This window comes from Triticum aestivum, chromosome 5A, assembly GCF_018294505.1.
Source record: "Triticum aestivum cultivar Chinese Spring chromosome 5A, IWGSC CS RefSeq v2.1, whole genome shotgun sequence".
Lineage (NCBI taxonomy): Eukaryota > Viridiplantae > Streptophyta > Magnoliopsida > Poales > Poaceae > Triticum > Triticum aestivum.
The window spans coordinates 11892290-11912879 of NC_057806.1; the positions used below are offsets into that span (position 1 = coordinate 11892290).

Here is a 20590-nt window from a genome sequence, read left to right on the forward strand (position 1 = left end):
ATGTGGTATTGGTGGTTGCAGGTTTAAGCTTTGTTTATTCCCTGGCTTTCAGTCTGGCTGCATCGCAATTGGTCAAGGGTTTGTTGGGCACCTGACCTGAAAGTGAGTCTTGGTACTCTAGATGACTTTGAGTGCAGTTGGATCGTTTATATGATCAGACTAGGTCCATCTTATTTGGGCAACATGGCCGATTAGGGATTATCAGGTGGGTACCATGGATTATGGGCAATTTCTTATTTTATTTTGAAGGAACGGGTAATTTCTTATTGCAAGCTCTATTAGATTTTTTAATAAATAAGTACCCATTTCAACTTTACTTTTACTATTTATAAATTTTGTGTTTCGTGGTTCTCTATGTAGCAATGTTATATCTGTATATACCTACAGGAGCGTTAGACTAAATAACAAGTAAAGTGTTCCGAATTCGATAAAGGTCACAGTCTAACTGACACACACCAACAATATAATTTTCTTTACCTTAAATATTTATATGATATTTTTAGGAGAATTGGGCGCGCGCCTCATTATGATTGCTCAAATGCTATTGTCAAAGAGAAAAATGATAGAAAATGTTGTGGATACGTCCAACACATGGAAATGTTTGAATCAGAAACTCTAAAATAAAAGCAGTAAAAATAAGAGAATTAAAAGTCCCATTTTACAAAATAGAAATGCAAATTCTAATTGGAGTTCAAAGTAATACCGTGCGTGTTATGTATGCAGAATGTGTCGTTCCTTTAATTTGTGAGCTGAATGTTGCCCATGTCCTTGACATCGTTGACACTCATAGCCACCTGAGGAGTAGTGTGCTCTGTCTTGCTGATGATCTAATCTCACTGCCCAGCTGACTGTCGTCGTAGAAAAATTGAGGATTCTTTCCGCCTTTTCCTTGAATGTTGAGTTGAGTTATCGAGTAATTTGCCGGCACTAGGATTGTAAGTTTTGGGTATCGGAATGACTCCATCAGATACAACCTAGCTTGCAGTCCAGTTTAAGAAGAGACATAGGCACATCAGAATGTACCAAATATGAGAGGTGACTTCTATTTGCTCGTGGCACCGGGATGCCGGGTAATATCTGAACAAGTCTTCATCTTCCCATGCTAGCTGTGGCTATGCCGATTCCATGAATCCATGTTTGAGAAGAAGAGAGAGCATCGTCACAGCTGCGGCATGCAAAAAGGTTAGTCATCTTTCTGTGAAGTAGTGTCCTCCTTTCTCTTGTGGTGAACTTAGCCTAGGTGAGGTGATCCACCTGAATGTGGTCTCAAAGAAAAAACGACTTGACTTGTACTAGTCTACAATTAAGATCGACACAGGTATGTATGTATGTATATACTCCCTCCGTTCCTAAATATTTGTCTTTCTAGACATTTTACATAGACTACCACATACGGATGTATGTAGACATATTTTAAAATGTAGATTCACTCATTTTGCTCCGTATGTAGTCATTTGTTGAAATATCTAGAAAGACAAATATTTAGGAACGGAGGGAGTAGTCACTAAGATTGAGCGTTATTCCTTCAGGGCCATGGACGACGCCAACTTAGACATGAATAGCAGCTGCCCTCTTCCTCAGTGGAATCAAATTCCTTTTCCAGACATTGGAACATACAGTATCGACTCAGGTATATATGACTGGTTAGTTGATTCGGAAGGTGGCACTGATTACTCGGCATGCTTCGTTAATTGCTCACGAGCAATAACGAATACTTCTCCGTTCCTAAATATAAGTCTTTTTAGCCATTTTAAATGGACTACAACATACGGATATATGTAGACATATTTTAGAGTGTAGATTCACTCATTTTGCTTTGTATGTAGTCACTTGTTGGAATCTCTAGAAAGACTCATTTTGCTTGGCCATGATTCCCTTAGACGACCTAAATGATCATGAATTTAAATGATCATGAATTTAATGGTAGAGAACCATACAAACACAAGTTATGGAGATATCGTGAAATTAATAAGAAAGGGATTTCCTAGTGATGTTGTTCCCCATACAAATTTTCAGATTCTGAGAATTCAATCAGTGTTTTCTGGGGAGCGTTATATTTCCTTTTTAATTTGGCCTATTTTACCATTTACTCAAGTGTGTTACCCTCTTTAATACTTTCTTAATGAACAATCATGCGCCATGCAGCTACTTTCACGAAGTGCTTTCCTCTCGAGTGTGGTGGGGTTCGCAATGTGCGTACATGATTATCCTCGATGGCCTGTATTAGGGGCCAGCTTATGACCATGTTCATCCCCTAAGTTCTACTCCCTCCGTTCCGAATTACTTGTCTTAGATTTGTCTAGATACGGATGTATCTAGACTCATTTTAGTGCTAGATACATCCATATCTAGACAAATCCAAGACAAGTAATTTGAAACGGAGGGAGTAGTAGCTGAGGCTTCTCTTATTGGTGACCACTTGCTTGCGGGCCCTTTCATGGGTCGTGTTGTTGGATGCTTCCTCACATGATGTGAAGAAAGATGATGTCGCCGATGTTCAGAGCATATAGCCATGCAGCCTTGTCAAGTTTGGCATTTGTGATGTGCTATGTATTAACAGATTTTACTATTGTTAGATGTATTGTGTGTTCACAAATTTACTGTCATTTTGTCATGTTAGGTGTCAAGTTTACCATTGTTAGCAAATGGTGTACAATCTGGTTGCATGTAGCCCCAGATGATTTTCACTAGCATAATTAGCATTGTAGCTTAAATAACTTGCAAGCATGTTTGTCCGTAGGCTGCAGTTTATGAACTAGAAATACATATACATTTCTTAAGGGGGATCCCACTTAATCCATCAAACTTCTACTACCTCCGTCTCGGTGAATAAGTCATTCGCGTAGTTCTAGATCGTCGATTTGAGGAATTAAATATGTGTTATATGTCATGAAAAGTATATCACTAGATTTCTATACGGATGTAGTTTCTAAATATATATATTTTAAATATATACGGATGGTGCGCGTCACTGTCGGAGCCGAAGCCACATAGGGGCCGACCCCGACGCCGGTCATCACGGCCACTCTGCTGGTCGCGTTCACTGGTCCCTTCCCTTGCTATCTCTGTAGGAGTCACGGCCACTATGGTAGTCATCCCGTGGACGATGCAATGCAATGTGCGGCCACAACGGGGGGAGGGGGCAGGGCAAGGGCCAGTGAAGGGGAGGGAGGTGGCGGCAAACAAGTGATTATTGGGCCAATTATCTGGAGCACCCAAGACAAGCATTAGTCCTGAGGCACCCAAGACAAGCAATAGCTAAGTTGTGAATATTCTACCCAACCGATTATTTGCCTTGCGTTTTTACTGATTGACTGATGATGCACAATAGTCTATACAAATCCAATGATCTGCTAAAGCATTTTCTGACAGATTTCACGACGCTAGCATCTTCTCTTTCTAATTTTGCTTTTCTTTCAGAACTATGGCGACAGTTGTTAGTAAAGATGAATCTCTATCTCCTCCCAACCAGCGAACTACTTTACTTTGGCCCATTCGTCTAACAAAACTATGCTTGCTTCAGATGTCATCTTCTCAATCAACAAGAACAAGGAAGAAGGCCACCTCCCCCTAAAGTGATAGGATGTTATCTTCGACCCACTCGGATAGCCTGAGAAGCTTCTTGGTCATGTCCGCGCTCTTTGAGAAGTAAGACTCGGCATTGGCAAGCATCACAGAGGCATCATGTTGGACAGCCTCCACGCTTCTGTAGTAACCATTTTGCAGTCTTGTCCTGATCACCTCCATGGAAAACTGGACAGGAAACCTACAATTGTTGCACACAAAAATATCTATCTTTAGATGGATGTTACTTCATCATTCATCGATAAAAAGCACCAATATATACTCATAATTTTCTAAACCAACAATGCTCAGGCAAGGAGGCACCAGGTCTGAAAAAAAGCTACTTCTATAGTACTCCCTCCGTCCGGAAATACTTGTCATCAAAATGAATAAAAGGGGATGTATCTAGATGTGTTTTAGTTCTAGATACATCCCTTTTTGTCCATTTTGATGACAAGTATTTTCGGACGGAGGGAGTATTTTGCAAGGACTGGCACTATCAAAACCTTGAAATAAACATTTATTTATACTTATACAGGGCCTTTTAATATTCTAGATACTCATCCTACGAGCATATGGATGGAAAAGAGTAAATAACAAAACAATTTAATGCAACACACGACATAAAAAAAGAAGTGTATGCATTGGTTAAATTTTGTCTAAAGAAACATCCATTGTATTCTAACAACTATGCCTCATAATAGAAATGGAAAATGAGGCCTTGTACAAGCACAGGCAGCATCTTCTCATGTCAAAACGGCATTTATTTTACTTTGATAACAGAAATTAGCAAATCTAAGTTTTATGCACGCTACTAGATACGCCAACAATAGAAGGTAGTTTGTAGAAGTGTTTGCGCACATTTCCTAAAAAGCAACATCTAAAATAATCATTAAAAAAACTACGCTTAGTGTTCCATAAACTAAACTTTTCAACCTCATTTTTCGGTCAAACAAGATGCCTGAAGAATGGAGAAGGGGTATATTAGTACCAATCTTCAAAAAAAAGGGGATGTTCAAAGTTGTACTAAGTACCGTGAAATTAAGCTGATGAGTCATACGATGAAGCGAAGTTTGTCCAACATCATCTGAGATGAAGAGAAGTTTGTCCAACATCTTCTGAGATGAAGAGAAGCTTGTCCATACAATGAAGACCGGGTCCAGAATGATGATATACGAGATAGAGTTAGGGTAGCACCGATTGAAGGGAAGCTTGTCCAACATTGTCTGAGATGGTTTGGGCATATTCAGCGCAGGCCTCGAGAAGCTCCGGTGCATAGCGGATGGCCAAAGCGTGCTGATAATGTCAAGAGAGTGGGAAGAGTTCGTAAAGAGAAATCTGAAGGACTGGAGTATCACCAAAGAACTAGCCATGGACAGGGGTGTGTGGAAGATGTGCCAGAACTAGAGTTGGTTACAAGATCTTTTGGGTTTCAACTCTAGCCTACCCCAACTTGTTTGGGACTAAAGGCTTTGTTGTTGTTGTTGTCATACAATGAAGCTATGGGAGTCATTGGGAACCTCTTAAGAAGGATGACAAGCGTGGCCAAAAATCAGTTTAATTTCATGCCTAGAAGGTCGACCATGGAAGCCATTTTCTTGGTACAACAACTTATGGAGAGATACAAGGAGCAAAAGGACCTGCATGTGGTGTTCATTGACTTGGAGAGGGCCTGGAATGTCAAGTGGTGGGCCCTAGAGAAACACAAAGTTCCAACAAAGTACATTACTCTCATTAAGGACATGTACGATAATGTTCGAACAAGTGATGGCGACACTGATGACTTTCCAATTAAAATAGGACTGCACCAAGGGTCAACTTTGAGCCCTTATCTTTTTGCTTTGGTGATGGATGAGGTCACCAGGGATATACAAGGAGATATCTCATGGTGCATGCTCTTTGCGGACCATGTGGTGCTAGTCGACGATAGTCGGACGGGGTTAATAGGAAGTTGGAGCTGTGGAGACAGACTTTAGAATCAAAAAGTTTTAGGCTTAGTGGAACTAAGACTGAGTACATGAGGTGTGGTTTCAGTACTACTAGGTACGAGAACAGGGAAGTTAGCCTTACGAGCAGGTGGTACCTTAGAAGGACACCTTTCAGTATTTGGGCTCGATGCTGCAGAAGGATGGTGACATTGGCGAAGATGTGACCCATCAAATCAAAACTGAATGGAGAAGTGGCGCCAAGCTTCTGGCGTTATCTGTGATAAGGGAGTTCCACAAAAGCTAAAAGGCAGGTTCTATAGGACAACAATTCGACCTGCGATGTTATATGGCAATGAATGTTAGGCAACTAAAAGGCGACATGTTCAACAGCTAGGTGTAGCAGAGACATGCATGTTGAGATGGATGTGCTCCACACAAGATAGAACGACGTCCGGAGTGATGATATACATGATAGAGTTGGGGTGACGCCGATTGAAGAGAAGCTTGTCCAACATCGTTTAAGATGGTTTGGACATGTTCAGCACAGGCCTCCAGAAGTGTCAGTGCATAAGAACGGTTAATGTGAGATGGTAATGTCAAGAGAGGTCAGGGTAGACCAAACTTGACATGGGAGGAGTCCGTAACGAGAGACTTGAAGGACTGGAATATCCAAAGACTTAGCCATGGACAGGAGTGCGTGAAAGTTAGCTATCCACGTGCCAGAACCATGACTTGGTTTCGATATCTTATGGGTTTCAACTCTAGCTTACCCCAACTTGTTTGGGACCGATAGGCTTTGTTGTTGTAGAGTTCCACAAACCTTTAGTTGGGAAAAATCACACAAATATAGGCATTATGTTAACCCGTTCAAAATAATGTGATTTCATAATATGTATACGAGAAATCTGTTATCCTTCAATTTCCATCAATTCTATACCTAATGATGATTATTTCACACTAGTCATTATTCTCACTTGTGTTGCTAAATTAAAAGAAATGCAAATTCATCAGAACTGAATGCATTTGTTCACGAGTTACCTGTTTATGAACTCTGATTTTCCTGCAACAGTATCCAACTTCAGGACACCATAGTGATCCTGAAAATCCATAAAGAAATACCAGAGAGTCAACAACAACAAGAGTAATCAAAGAGTGCACAAATATAGTAGTTTGACTTTACCTGGTTTCTGCGAGACTTGTTCTGTAAATTATTCACTGCTGATAACAATTTATTCCTAATACTGGAATCAATATGTGGATGTTTCCATGGAACCAATGGGCTATCAGCATCATAGAGCTCCCAGGGGCTATGCAGATGATCTGAACCATCATTCTTGTACTGTACGGCATATTTATCCCATGGACTCTCAGGAAAATCAGGTGACTTAGGTCTTATTGCCAACACACGTCCCTCCCACCAACTTCCTCCTCCCTCATCATTCGCCCACCAAATTCTGCACTTATCTCTGATAGTCCAGTTCTGCGCAACAGCAGCTTCAAACCGTGTTCTTTCCACCAGAAAATCGGGGAAGCCAACCAGCTCAGGCAATGTGATTACAAACTCTCTGTTAAACCCGCTTGAAGTGTCGTCAATGAATTTAAGTGTTAATTTACAGCAGCTTTCACCAGACCCTTTATAAGTGGTATAACAAAGATCCTGAATTTTGCAAAGCTCTACAGCTTTAAGGCCTTTGATCCGATTCCATGGGCAACTATCCGATAATCGCATTCCTTTAAGATATTCTTCATGGCCCTGAAAAAAAAAAGCAATCACAAAATAGTATGACAAGAATAACTTCATAGATACTATTTTCGGAGCCACAATGGCCCATCTGTTTGTATTAAATTGATAATACATGCACCCACCCGTCCCCAAAAAAATTCAACCAGTTACGTTTCAGCTGGGGTGGGTAGAAATGAGAAGCAGGAAAACTTCTTTTTTTTTGCAGCTAAAAGTTATTTGCACCAAAGTCATCCCATCACAGAATAAAACAGAAAATAACATTACCTGTCGCAGGTACATAACCTCATCGCCATGTTGAGGAATATAACGGTAAATATCTTCATGCTCCAACAACATCAACCAACAACTCGAGGATACTTGAGGCTTTTCTGCCAATGAATGTGTATCAGGAACTCTGTTCCTAGTAGACCTTAAACCAGCAGTCTTTGATGGTGAACCCCACTCATGCACGTCTGCACCAATTTGTCTCCCACTAGTTGATGCTTCATGGGAAGAATTTTTCACATGAGAGATAGCATTCCTTGCTCCACCATCAGTGTATGCACATGACCTCCTTGTGCTTCTTCGCAAATTACCAGTACCAGGTGCAACAGGACTGTACTCTGAAGGTTGATACCCACCATCATCATTGGAGACGGAGGTACTATCTCCATTGCCAGAATCTGAATCCAATTTTTTCTTGTGCTTACTTAACTTTGACCTTTGGTACACAGCAATCGTCTTCCCAGATTCAGAATGGAACTTCCTTGAATCATGAAAACCAGTGCTTTTATCTGTGCATTCCTGGAAATCTCTAGACGCACTAGGGAAGTCACTGCTTATATGTTGATTGGTGGTAGGATCCTCATCATGCTGCATGGGAACTTTATCACACTCAGAGTTCACGTCACTCCCTACTGCAGTAGTCTTTGATTTGTCCGGTGAACCTTTTGCATCTGGAATGCCTCTTGACCTGACTAACTTCAGTTTGATAGTAGACTGAGTAGTACTGTGGGACTGTTGGTTGCATTCTTTGTTGTTTACTTCCTCTACATGAGTATTATTGTTATTAGTTGTCCTTTCTTCACCAAGTAAATTATCTTCACTATAAACATCAGTATCGTGATTTTCATGGATGCTATCCAGACAAATTGCACGTTCACTCTTTTGTACAGTCTGCTCAACCGTTTGTTGCATGGCGTTACCATATTCATGAGGTGTCTTCTGAACACCAGATTTGCCACCATCCTGTGAAACTGCATTATTTGAAGAGGGCCACATGTCTCCAGCGGAAGAGTCACCAAACTTGCAACGCTTTGAAGATCGCTGCTTAACCTCACCCCACTTGATTGTGCTGTTACTATAAACAGAAGAAACATCATGTAGACCAGAGGTTGTTGTGCTTTGACCTCCATCTGCAGGTGGGTCAGCCTTGCAAACAGAGGAACTTCCAGGCTCAAAAGCTAGTTCCGGCTCAACTGATCCATGTCTGCCCCCCATGACTGATACAGCTGATGGAAATTCAACTTTTAAATCACGGCGTGGTATCCTCAGGACCAGTTTTCTGTTATTTCCAGAACTCCCCCGAGTTTCAGTGAAATGAGAAGGTTGTGTAACATCTTCTGAATCATATTGGTTACTCTCTCTACCAAGTCTTGGCCGGCTATACCATGCTGACGGCTCAGCTTCAATGCTTTCCGTGTTCAATTCACTGTCTGAGAGACTCTCTGAGTCCTCTTCATCCTCATCTGTTGAAGCTCCCATCTTTGTTAAAAAACTGAGTGCATGGCGAGCAGCGCGTCTTTGAGGTCGCAATCCCCTAGATTTAGGTGATCTTTTCCTTTTACTAGAGCGACCATTCTTAGACTTCCTAGCTCTGTGTGACCTTGACACAGTAGCAGCATCATGCTCATCCAAATTCCTCTTCTTAACTCGCCGACCAGATGAAGTCACAAGATCAGCCTGCAGAAGGTGTAATAAAGGAAAACAAGTCAAAAGGTTGTAATGCAACATAAAGGAAGGTGGCATGGTCTTTGATTGTTGCCTCTTACCTTTGATTTTTTCTTCTTTCTTCTAGATCTGCGAAGATTAGCACTATCGCTAAGGTTGTTCCCATCAATCTCTGCACTTGAGTATGAAGCACCAGAGGAATCACCACTCAAATTCTCCTGTTCTCCTTCACTAGACTTGTCATCCATGCCGTTGTACTCGGAATCAGTATCATCAGAGATAACTTCAATCTCAGGTTCAAGCTCAAAGAAGTCCGGTATCTCTGGAAGTGGCTCCCACCTATCTGGATCAATGACTGGGATGATCTGGTATTCACCAGTGGTTGCATTGTACGTGGGGCCAACAGCAAAATCTACAGAGGGAGGCCGCCACTCAATACCCATGGTACCTAATCGCCGTTTCTGGTACATGCTTTGAAAAGGCTCTGGGTATGGCATCATACCTGCAATTAGCAAATAACAATTATAAGCATGTGCAACCCAGTAAAATTACTATACTATGCAGAGGATAGAAAGTAGAGAAGTTAGATACCCGAGTCACACAAAAGGTCTTGAATATTTCTCCTATAAGGTGGGAGCTGTGTCTCCTGGCACATTAAGAAAAACAGTGTAAACAAAACCTGGTAGCTCATGATGCACTTCGTGAACAGAGAAAAATATAGTTTCACACGGGCACGTATGACAAGGGACCAATGTCCTTTTTTTTCAAAACCAGCTCAAATGGGTGTCCAATAGCTTCTGAAATCTTGAGTTATACTCCCTCGTCCCAAAATTCTTGTCTTAGATTTGTCTAGATACGGGTATATCTAATACTAAAACGTGACTTGATACATCCGTATTTAGACAAATCTAAGACAAGAATTTTGGGACGGAGGGAGTATGTTTTAGCATGTTACAACATTCCTTACTACTGTGATGTTTGCTTTTTGGTTGTTCCGGATAAGCACCACCAATACTAAAAAGAGACCAGTTACAGACAGTACATCAAACCCTTTGTATGACTCCTGATGAGATGCGAGCCGTAGCCCCACAAGATCATTGATGTATGGAACATATTAAATATTACAGCTAACTGGAAAACACATCAAGTGAGGTGATCAGATATGGTGCGGGATACTTTTTACTTATAAGAACATACTGTAGTAGGCAATAACAGAACTTCAATGTTGAATGCTTTTAAGATTGCCATCAAAGTGAAACTTTCAGCCAATCAGCAGCAGTGCACGCTCCTTTTTATAATCCACATTGCTCAGCTACCGAGATGGCAACACTTCAGAAGTATAGTTGGCAGTCACAAGGAGGCTAACAAATAGCAAGGAGTCCAAATCATCTGACATAATATTAAACATATACTATGACGAACACAAGTCTAGGGAGTTTTCTTGAAAGCAACACCCAATGAAATGTTTCTATCTGATCTTCAGAACATAACAAAATGAAAATTTCTATTTTAGAAACAGATCTTGGAAACTGTATACATGATAGATTACTCTGATGCGAGTTAGTTTCACAAACTGAACAAAATATCATAAATTTTAGAGAAACAAAACAACTAAATTAGCTAACGCAAAGAAAAGAACAGATGATTCATATCTTCAGACGAACCTGATCAATAACATTTCCATTTGTATCTTGAGTAAGGGGTCGATAGTCTCCAAGAAAGAACTATTGCAAAACATGAATGATGAGCGTCAATGATTGAATAAAAGGTGGGATATTTCCCTAAACAGGGGGCATATCCAATGCAAACATATCTTGGTACAGTGATGCAAACTATCAGTGTGAACTGCTGAATGAGCTTTTGGTGGACTAAGTTTAGGGGATTAAAGTGCCACATGATGAATAATTTTGTGAATGATTAAACTGAATTAAAATATTGAATCTGTTTGTGCCTCATCCAACTGTTCACATGAGCACTGAGATGACAGTTTGCATGATTGCAACCAACATTGGCCTGCACTAGGCATTCTCCCCAATAACTTGATCAGTAACAGTTTGTGTACCTGATCATATTTCGCATCCTTCTGGGACTCACCCTGCCCTGTACCAATAAAGAATATTTGGCCAATCTCATCGGTGAGGATAAGTGATGTTCCATCCCTAAATGTCCATCCAGCGACACATCAGGATAACACAACACATAAAATAAATTCAGCAATCTATGGTAATTGATAAACAGTGCAAATTTTAATTTGGCATGGAAATGATGCTTCCTTCTATGTTAACATCCCAACCCCACACAGAAATATCTCAATTCAGTTGATTTTTCTCTGGTGTTTTTCTTCATTCTTCTCTATGTTTTATAAATTACTAGCTGAATGGTCATGCATTAAGGAATAGTTAAGAATGAATACTTGTAAAAGGGCCAAAACAAAAGGTTCAATTTGTTGAGAATACAAAGAAAATCGACAGTGACACTTACGGAGAGAACTTGCCATCAACTAGCTTAAAATGACCGGTTTCATAGATCTGTACAGGTTTTCCTTCCCATATCTGGATAAAGAAATAGCACATTTTGAGGACTGAAATAGTGATTAAGATTACAGAGATCTCGTTAGGAACTTACATCCCAGATGATTGTCATGCCATCATACCCAGCACTCATTGCTATACGAGGGTTGAATGGATGCACATCAAGAACAAATGTCTGTCGATAATGAAATTCATAAGAGCGTTTCATTGTGAACCTTTTAAATAAAAGAGGTTGAATAAAAAAGTGTAGATAAATTATGAAAGGGAATGGAATCACAACGTTGCACTTGACACCAAACAAAGGTGCAGGTGCTAGATCCATTAAGCCATGCAAAAAATAGAAATGAACATGGAAGTCATGCAACTTTGATGGTGCTAACCAAAAATAATCCATTTCTAGACCTAAAATGTTCGTTTTAAAAACCAAGGTCGACAATGACGTAGGACAAAGAATTATAGCATCATAAGGAGAAGGTTATTAATGTGAAACAGTCTTGGCAGCCAAAGCACAAACGGTTCAGAAGTTAGTATCACAAATGGACAACAAAATGGATGCGAAATGCGCTGATCAAATATAAAATAAAACAATATTGGGGTTAAGGACAATATTGTTACAGCTACTAAATGGAAACCCTAGCACATAAAAAAAACTAAAAACCAAAAGAACTAAGAAAAAAGAATTAATGCTTCAATCGCAAAGTGGCAATAATTTATAATGCAATTTGTAGTTTCGTATTCTTCAGAAAAAGAACTAACGCCTCTAAAACCACAATGTCCTAGTTTTTCAGTTCCATTTACACTTTATCATCTTTAATCCATGCCGCTTGCCAGCATATAGTCCCTCTGTTCCTAAATGTAAGACGTTTTTTAACGAACAGCAAAAACGTCTTACATTTAGGAACAGAGGGAGTACTTACTAAGGGAACACACCGATTCGATTAATTATGTTTTCATTAAGTGATGATGAATAGTGTACCAGTTAAGAATTGCAAGCGATAAAATTCACACATATCACATATGCACCCAACTGACCAAAAGTACCATGCATGAAATACTAGTAAACATGCTATGCAGGTCATTAACCAAAAGTAATTTTAATGCATAAACTGAATGGTGCATGCTTACAGATTCCTTGTGGCCAATCAGTGAATGTACTAAGCTCCCATCAGAAGCATTCCAAACACAAATTCTGCAGTCTGCAGAACGTAAGACATACTTTAAGGATACAAATGAGAACAATAAAATATAAACTATGTAACAAAACTCAGTTTCCGCACACTAGGAATACTAGGAACCACAAATGGCAATACATGCAAACACTGGAATAAAGAAAGGCTAAATATCAGCATGATCATAATGAAAAATATACAAAGTCAAATAAGGATACCCATGATAGCAGCAAGCACAAATCGGTTATCCAAACTCCAGACAATCATATTGACACCACGAGGAGTTGGCTGATGTCTTTGTCGTGGGCCACCACGAACTAGTTGAGGAGCCATTGGAGGTGGAGGGACCTTGAGATGGTAAGCACGTGTCCATCGTCCAATCTTTCCCTGGTTTGGTGCAGGGAACAAGTTATGCATAACATTATATCGAATGGGATGGAGCTATAAGGTAACACTATAACACCAACTACCAGCTACATTTCTCCCAGTACACACGCTAATCCAACTGACCAGGCAGAAAACCTACATTAACTATAGGGCACATTATTAAGCTGGCCACTGCAGCAAGTTGCTTTTATACCAGGTCTTATTATAAAGTGTCTAGTTATTTGATATGTGACACGATGGGGAAATATACAATGTATCAGAAAATATATGGGCGCCATTCAGGAGGTAATACATATATTAGTGTAGTAGCGTCCGGAATGGGCAGTGATGCAAATAAGCCATACACACAATGCACTGGAACAATGGTCATCAGGAGTAAAAGTACAAAACTGTAGAGTTTTAGGTCCCATTTGCTTACATGCGATCTCCGAGATCGTGGAACCCATATAATTGCACTGCCATCACGGGAGCAAGTAACAATATTATGTGTGAACCTGGCAAAAGGAGACAAAATAGGATGATTTAGAACTGCTGAAGCCAACAATAACCACCAGTTGGACATGAGAAGAAACCAGCTGAATGAAACTACAGAAACCCGTAAGAGCATGTAAGACAGGAGGTGAATAACCTGAAGGATTACATAAAAATAAGTGAATGACTATTCCATGACTACAAAAATTACTGACCATGAATTTCTTAGTTTAAGATTATTTTCTTCCTTAGTGGTGTGGCTGCCTTCAGATGAAAAGGATCTAGATACCACACATCCACTAAACTGCACATAGTTTACATCATTTTCATGGCCCGATAATACATCCATCTCATGATTCGGCTGGTCATGTTCCTCAGAACTACTCTTGCAAGCATTCCACACCTGAAATCAACACTGGCGATGAAAAGGGCAATTCACCTTTTGGTAGTAAAATCAGAAGTTCACAGGTGCAATAGATAAAAGAAAACACACCCTTGCAAAAGTGTCTGAGCTGCCAGTAACAAACACAGTTCCATTGGCATTAAATGCACAACACAAGATTTGGTGATTTATTGGTTGAACTTGAACAGCACTGGAAGATGCATCACCACTCTTCCCTGACATCAACACCATGCGGTTGGAATAATAAAATGTAGGCATTACACATGCAAACACAATAGACATGTTTCAATGAACTAACCAGGGGCAGCATCTGGAGGTTTTGGTGTATATATTCGTGGAGGTTGTTGAGAATATCGGGCATCCCAAATCCTGCATGTCCCGTCATCTGATGATCTGTTCCTCAATATATGTGCCAAGTTAGGGAGAGTAAAGAACTTAAAATAGGCCAGAAGAACCGTATATATAGCAAATGTAAATGTACAGACAGCGGACCAATGGTGAGGTGTTATCAAAAGAACATAAAAAAAATCTTTTCCATACATCTGATAATATGTATGTGCAATTAAACAGGATATGAAAAGTACAGCACAATGCAATGTCTACCATGTGCAACATAGCACATGAAAGAACACCAGCGTGCCTTCTTTTATTCATATGGTGGAAGCTGGAGCGGACCCTTCCCCGGACCCTGCGCAAGCAGGAGCTACGTGCACCGGACTGCCCTTTTTTATATGGTGGAAGCAGTGATATAACTTGCAAGTTTAGTAACTATAGTTGCTCTGAGTAAGAATGTAGGTAGAATGAAAATGAGCAATGCATCAAATATGCTTTCCAGTATTGACTCGTTTCTTCTCATTTTGACAAACCAAGCTTTAAACTCCATGTAAACAAGCATTTGCTTCAGTAAAATTAATGCAGATTAGACAGGACATACTGACAGGTTCTTTTTTCCATCTGTACAGCTGTTGTCATCCAGCTACTATGTACAATCATGAACGAAATAGCTGTAAAGACTAAATAACTATACTATCAGGAACATGAGGAGAAAAAAGAAACACTCACGACAATAGCTGGAAAGCAGCACCTGGCCTTGGGCTAAATGCAATAGCAGTTACAACCCCTGTATGCCCCTTCAACACTGAGATCGGCATGCCATCAGGTATACGCCACTGCATTAGTGACCACATTCATTAAACATAAATGGAAGAAAGAACGATGTCATGACTTATTAGGAAGTACAGAAATTAGCAATCTTATCTTACCACTCTAATAACGAAATCATTGGCTGAAGATGCTACCACAGCATTATTGGAACTCACCGCGAGGTCAGTAATATCACCCTTAATTTGGAAACAGTGTAATTTAGTGAAAGGTTGTGAATATTTAAAATGTTGCATTGCAATAAGCAAACTTACTTCATGACCTCGGCAGCTAGCCAGACAAAATGCAGTTTCCATTGCCCAAATTTTAACAAGGCGATCATCAGAACCAGTAATAACAAAACGCCCTGTGCGATCAAAAGTAGCTGCGGAAACAGGAATGGTGTGAGAAACATTACAGCGTTTTAAAGGGAAATATACAGATTGACAACTACAATTATTTGACCAAAACTACTAGGACAAGGAAGAAGCAGCTGCCTCTGTTGGTGATATAGTATGGAGAACAATACGGTCTTTAGAAACAGAAAGTGGGCATTTATTGAGTAACCCCTCAAACATAAATCCACTGTAAGAACTTCCCATAATATTAAATAGGCTTGGCATTCAGTTAGGACAAAGCATGTACTGGTATAGATGGCATTAATAGAATTGACTGGCATATGAACAGAACTCCAAATATTGAAGGGAAAATTAGGCCCTGGACAATTTACTTGGATGGCGGTTGCTGAACACACCATATAATAATGATTCAGCTCACAGACGCCACAAAATTGTGGTATTGTAAAGAGGGGTAAAAAAATCATTCTTGCTCTTGGAAGTTGGCATCAATCTTAACCCACTTTTGAGTGCCCTCTACCATAGATACAACTAGAGGACTCGTGTACAGTATGTCTGTGTGGCATGCGACATGGCACCAACACAGGTAGGCTCAGTAAGTTTATGAGGGAAAATTGGCTATTCGAAAAACTATTGCTGTAATGGCCAGAGTGTATTCAGTGTCCCTGAGCCAAAAAATGGTTGTGTTTCAGTAAATGTTGTCCAAGTGGTGTGCAAAGAAGTTTTGCCAGTATTAAAATAATTTACTTGAACATGATTAAATTCAGTAAACGAGGAAATTCAACTGACCACAATACACAGCGTTTTGATGTCCCCTCAATTTCTTTATAATTTGCATCTTTTCAACAAGGGTAGATGGCTTCGCAATGGCATAACATGATGCACGGACAGAAGGAGCTCGATGATTCTTAGTGAAGCCACCAATCTCTCTTAAACTTAAACCATGAACTTGATCAGCCTGTATATGTGGCCAACGGAGATACGTCGGCAACCTGTGATTTTCCTTTTCTTGCCGGCCCCTATTAGCTGAAAGGATCCAAAATTGCATCAGTACAGAAGTAACAGCACAAAATTTTACTGAACATAAAACGACCTATCGAAACTTCAAAACTCACTAAGTTGCAACAAACATAAATAGCACAATTTAATTTTTTTTTTGGGGGGGGGGGGGGGGAGAACATAATGTACATACATGCAAGAAGGGAAAATGAGTTGGAGCCAAGAAGGGTTGGAACATCAGCAGCATTTGGAGACACAGCTCCAATCAAGCTCTCTGGGTGGCAGGAACCAACCATCAGTTGCTTTAAAAGCTTTACCAAGTGGTCTTTACCAATGTGGGGATATCTACAAAATAAGAAACGTAGACCTTAGTATGCAAAAACCTCAATTGCATGTGATCATTAAGAAAGAAAAAAAGGCAGATAAGAAGTTAATTGTTCTGGTAATAATCTGTTTTATGCTAATTATTATATGGCTGGCCTTTACCAAACAATAATTACAATTCAGAATCATGTGTTTCATCAGTTCTAGATTAGTCGCACAAAAATACTGACTGAGAATCATTGTTAATAAGTTCGAAAAAAGCTGGAGGAAACTTGTGCTCCACAAGAGAAAACAAAATGGATATATCACCATTATATACTGGATATGTATTAAACTATTTTCCAGTCCTTTCCTAAAGAATTCAAACAACACGGAAGCATCTCCAGTTCTTCATTACTTGCAGAATCTACTAAGTTCATCCCTTTCAAATATGTTTAGTACAAGGATAATAATGAATAATAATAGATGCAAGCTGACCAAAAAAATAGAGTGATGCATTTTCTACCTCTCAACTAACTTGAGGTAATCCAAAGGGAGTGATACACCGTCATCATTTTCTTCGCCACTATGGAAACCACCACGCGAATACCAAGCATGATATCTTCTAGGAAGCAGATGATGCTCCTGGAGTTCACTGCAAAGTTCTCCAGCAGTCCGCTTTAATGGACCATGTGATAAGAAGTGCGCAATGAGAAAGTAAAGTTCTCTCGTATCAAAATCAACAGGAGCCTTGCATGGTACATCTGCTGAAATCACTTGATTCAGAGAATTAATCTTCTCAGGTGCCTGACTTGGAACATCCAGGGGCACCATACTAGTAGAGGTTGCATTACCAGAAGGTTGGTGCTTTCTAAAATCTATGTCTGCAAACATAACCTGAAGTTGGAAGCAATAAAGCATAATTAAAAAATAATATTGGTGAAGAGGAATTGAGTTCTGGACGAGCTTAAGAAACAAACAGCCAAAGATGTAAAACACAAGTAGAGAAGTCCAATGTTGAATGGACATGAAAGGTGCAGAAAATTATACTTCCTCAATAGTAATGGTGGAGAATATATATTGCAGAGTAAAAAGCACACATATAAAGACACTAACAGTTAAAAGTAATTCAGAGAACGGAAGCAAGCTGCAGATCATGAGACATGGAGAAAATGAATAGATTTTAGGTTGAACTAGAAAACAAATTTTCTAGTGAGGTGACATCGGTTAACTGCAGTTTACAGAACTGGGGAACGACCAGTTTGTGGTACATGTTACCCCACTGCACAAAAGTCCCGTATGAGGAATAGCTCTTCACAACCGTAGATGCATGCACAATGATGTGTGGCAACATATAACCATTTTGACCAAGGTTGAAAGGAGTATATCCAAATAGTTCCACTATACATTTCATTTTAGAAGTATACAGCATAAAACTTCAGTTGTAATATACAGTACCACTTTACCATTTGCATGTCTTTACGATGTTTCTATTTATTGTTGAAAAGATGATACTGTTTAGGGAATCGAGCAGTGCTACATGCAAGCTGTGTTTATCGAGAGGAGGGAGGAGGGGGGATCTAAATTTTTGATAACTTCATTAATAATCCAGTTATTGTTTGCACAAGAATTTCAACTTTTACATGCAAGTATGGCTCAGAGTTACCTGATGTTAGTTTGAAGCAAGCACACAAACGCATATGAGTGATGTACAAAATATTACCGAGCCTACAAAATTACAATGTGGAACTTGGACACGGTAGAATGTTCTAATCAGCTATCACATTATACTTGAATAATCAGCCTTTTCTTTAAGCAAACAGACATACTAAAATGCACTGTTACGGATACGTGTATCAGCATCGGGCTGATATGGATACGTAAATTCGCTTTGGAAAAGCGCCAATACGGGAATACATTTTACTATTTTTTTAGTTCACAAAAAAATATATGTATAAGAAGCTAGGAACAGCAGATTACCTTCTAGTTTGCTCTACTGTAGATGCCAAAGCAGCTCCAAGCCCCTCCAATTGACAACGTCGATGCCCTGTTCCAACTACAAGTTCCAAAGGGATAGAATTAGACTTCTAGTGAGTGCAAAATGAATATGGAGCAGCAAATCAAATCATTAGTTAGATGTACATCTATCATGGCATAACACGGAAGGTGCAACCTGAAGATCAATCAGCTAACACGAAAAAGGAGAAACAGTCACTTTAAACGGTAATATTTCAAGTCTGACTGTTAAAATAAAAAACAACACAGTGTAACAGTACCACCATATTCCCAATCATAAGCAATATTTGCGACATCTATCATGCCAACCATGCCACTAGTACTAATGTAATGTGTTAACCCATTTCAGCCAGTATAACCAAGACAAAGCTCCTGCTCTCTCAAATTGCATGCTACTGTAAAGCTTTGATTTTTCAGGTCAATGCAGTGCAGATAAAACAACTTAATCTTTTTCCTTCTCATATATCATCAGTCATCGCGTGTTTCACTGCTAACATGTTTAAACCAAAACAGTTGCTCATCTGGAAAAAAAAACTACAATTTGTAAGCATTTGCCCCTAGGAGCATTATCACAAACATCTATCAGGCAAAATCCTTTCACATGCGAATGAACTTGGACATGCACTCGGAAAATCATGCGGCGAGTACTCATCAAGAGATAACCATCGTTATATTCTCACAATTATCAAATCTAAAGCAGGTACTCATCCAATACAAAAATCAGGGGGAGAAATTGAACAAAGAGTGGATGCAGGAGGAAGGAGGGAGGGGGGATGAGGGTAGAGGGGGGGAGGACGAAGGAGGGGTGGCTACCTGCCTACGGACCGGTCGCCGGCGTGGCCCCGGGCGGCGGCGTTGCCGGGCGGGAGCGGCGGGTCCCGGTAGGGAGGCGCTGCTGGTGGTGGGAGGGTTGCTCGACGGAGGGATCCTGTACGGGCGGCGGGGCGGCGGAGGCTTCGGCCGGCTGGTCGCGCCGCGGCGGAGGGCCGGCCAGGAACCCTAGCTGTCGCGCTCGGTGAGGACTCTGGTGGTTCGCTCGGGAGGGAGGCTCGGTCGAGGGAATAGGGCTGCAAAAAAAAAAAGGTTGGAAATAGGCTGCAATTTAGGAAACGGAAACGGGCACCACGGGCGTGCGACGTTCTCTTTTCCTTTTTTATACGCCGTATATACGTGGCGGTGTCAAGGTTTACACGTATCCGTTCTTGTATTTGATTCACTATATTATCCCTAATTTTCTCCCCAACGCACTTGGCACCGATTTTCTAAGAAAGCAGCAGCATGAGGTCCGTACCTCCCGCGCAGAGGAGAATGTCGGTGGCTTCATAAAAGGTGGTGCCGAAATGCCACGGGAGGGCCGGTGTTGTGTGCTTTAGAACGGGGATCGACCATAGCGCGTGTTTTCGGTCAACGGTGAAGCGATGTCAGAGGTGGTGTTGAGCAAGGAGTACGGTGACTCACGGTCGTGTCGGCAAATGGGGAGCAGAGGTGAAGCACAACGACGAAAGCAGCTGTCCCCTTACGCCCTACTTGCAGGGCAGCAATTGTCGTTCCCTTCACCACAGCAGTGAGAGGCCCTGGTATTGGAGGGACGGATGGGTCTATCTGAAGGCGATCACACTTGGCTGACGTGGGTGGGCTGATAGCGATCTT

General features: G+C 40.5%; 1 protein-coding gene across 1 annotated transcript; it reads right to left on the reverse strand.

The window, feature by feature from the left end:
* Window positions 1–3259: 3259 nt before the first annotated feature.
* Window positions 3260–20051, reverse strand: LOC123102004 (PH-interacting protein). Its single transcript, XM_044523258.1, has 24 exons — window positions 19754–20051; window positions 18905–18980; window positions 17451–17821; window positions 16815–16966; window positions 16412–16648; window positions 15542–15651; window positions 15389–15466; window positions 15189–15295; window positions 14425–14519; window positions 14217–14341; window positions 13939–14126; window positions 13671–13746; window positions 13084–13252; window positions 12822–12892; window positions 11791–11871; window positions 11647–11717; window positions 11228–11324; window positions 10830–10889; window positions 9757–9811; window positions 9267–9667; window positions 7501–9177; window positions 6673–7245; window positions 6531–6589; window positions 3260–3766 (listed from the first exon to the last, which is right to left on the reverse strand). The coding sequence occupies exons 3-24, from the start codon at window positions 17816–17818 to the stop codon at window positions 3571–3573; spliced, it is 5046 nt and encodes a 1681-aa protein (XP_044379193.1). The 5' UTR covers window positions 17819–17821; window positions 18905–18980; window positions 19754–20051; the 3' UTR covers window positions 3260–3570.
* Window positions 20052–20590: the final 539 nt, after the last annotated feature.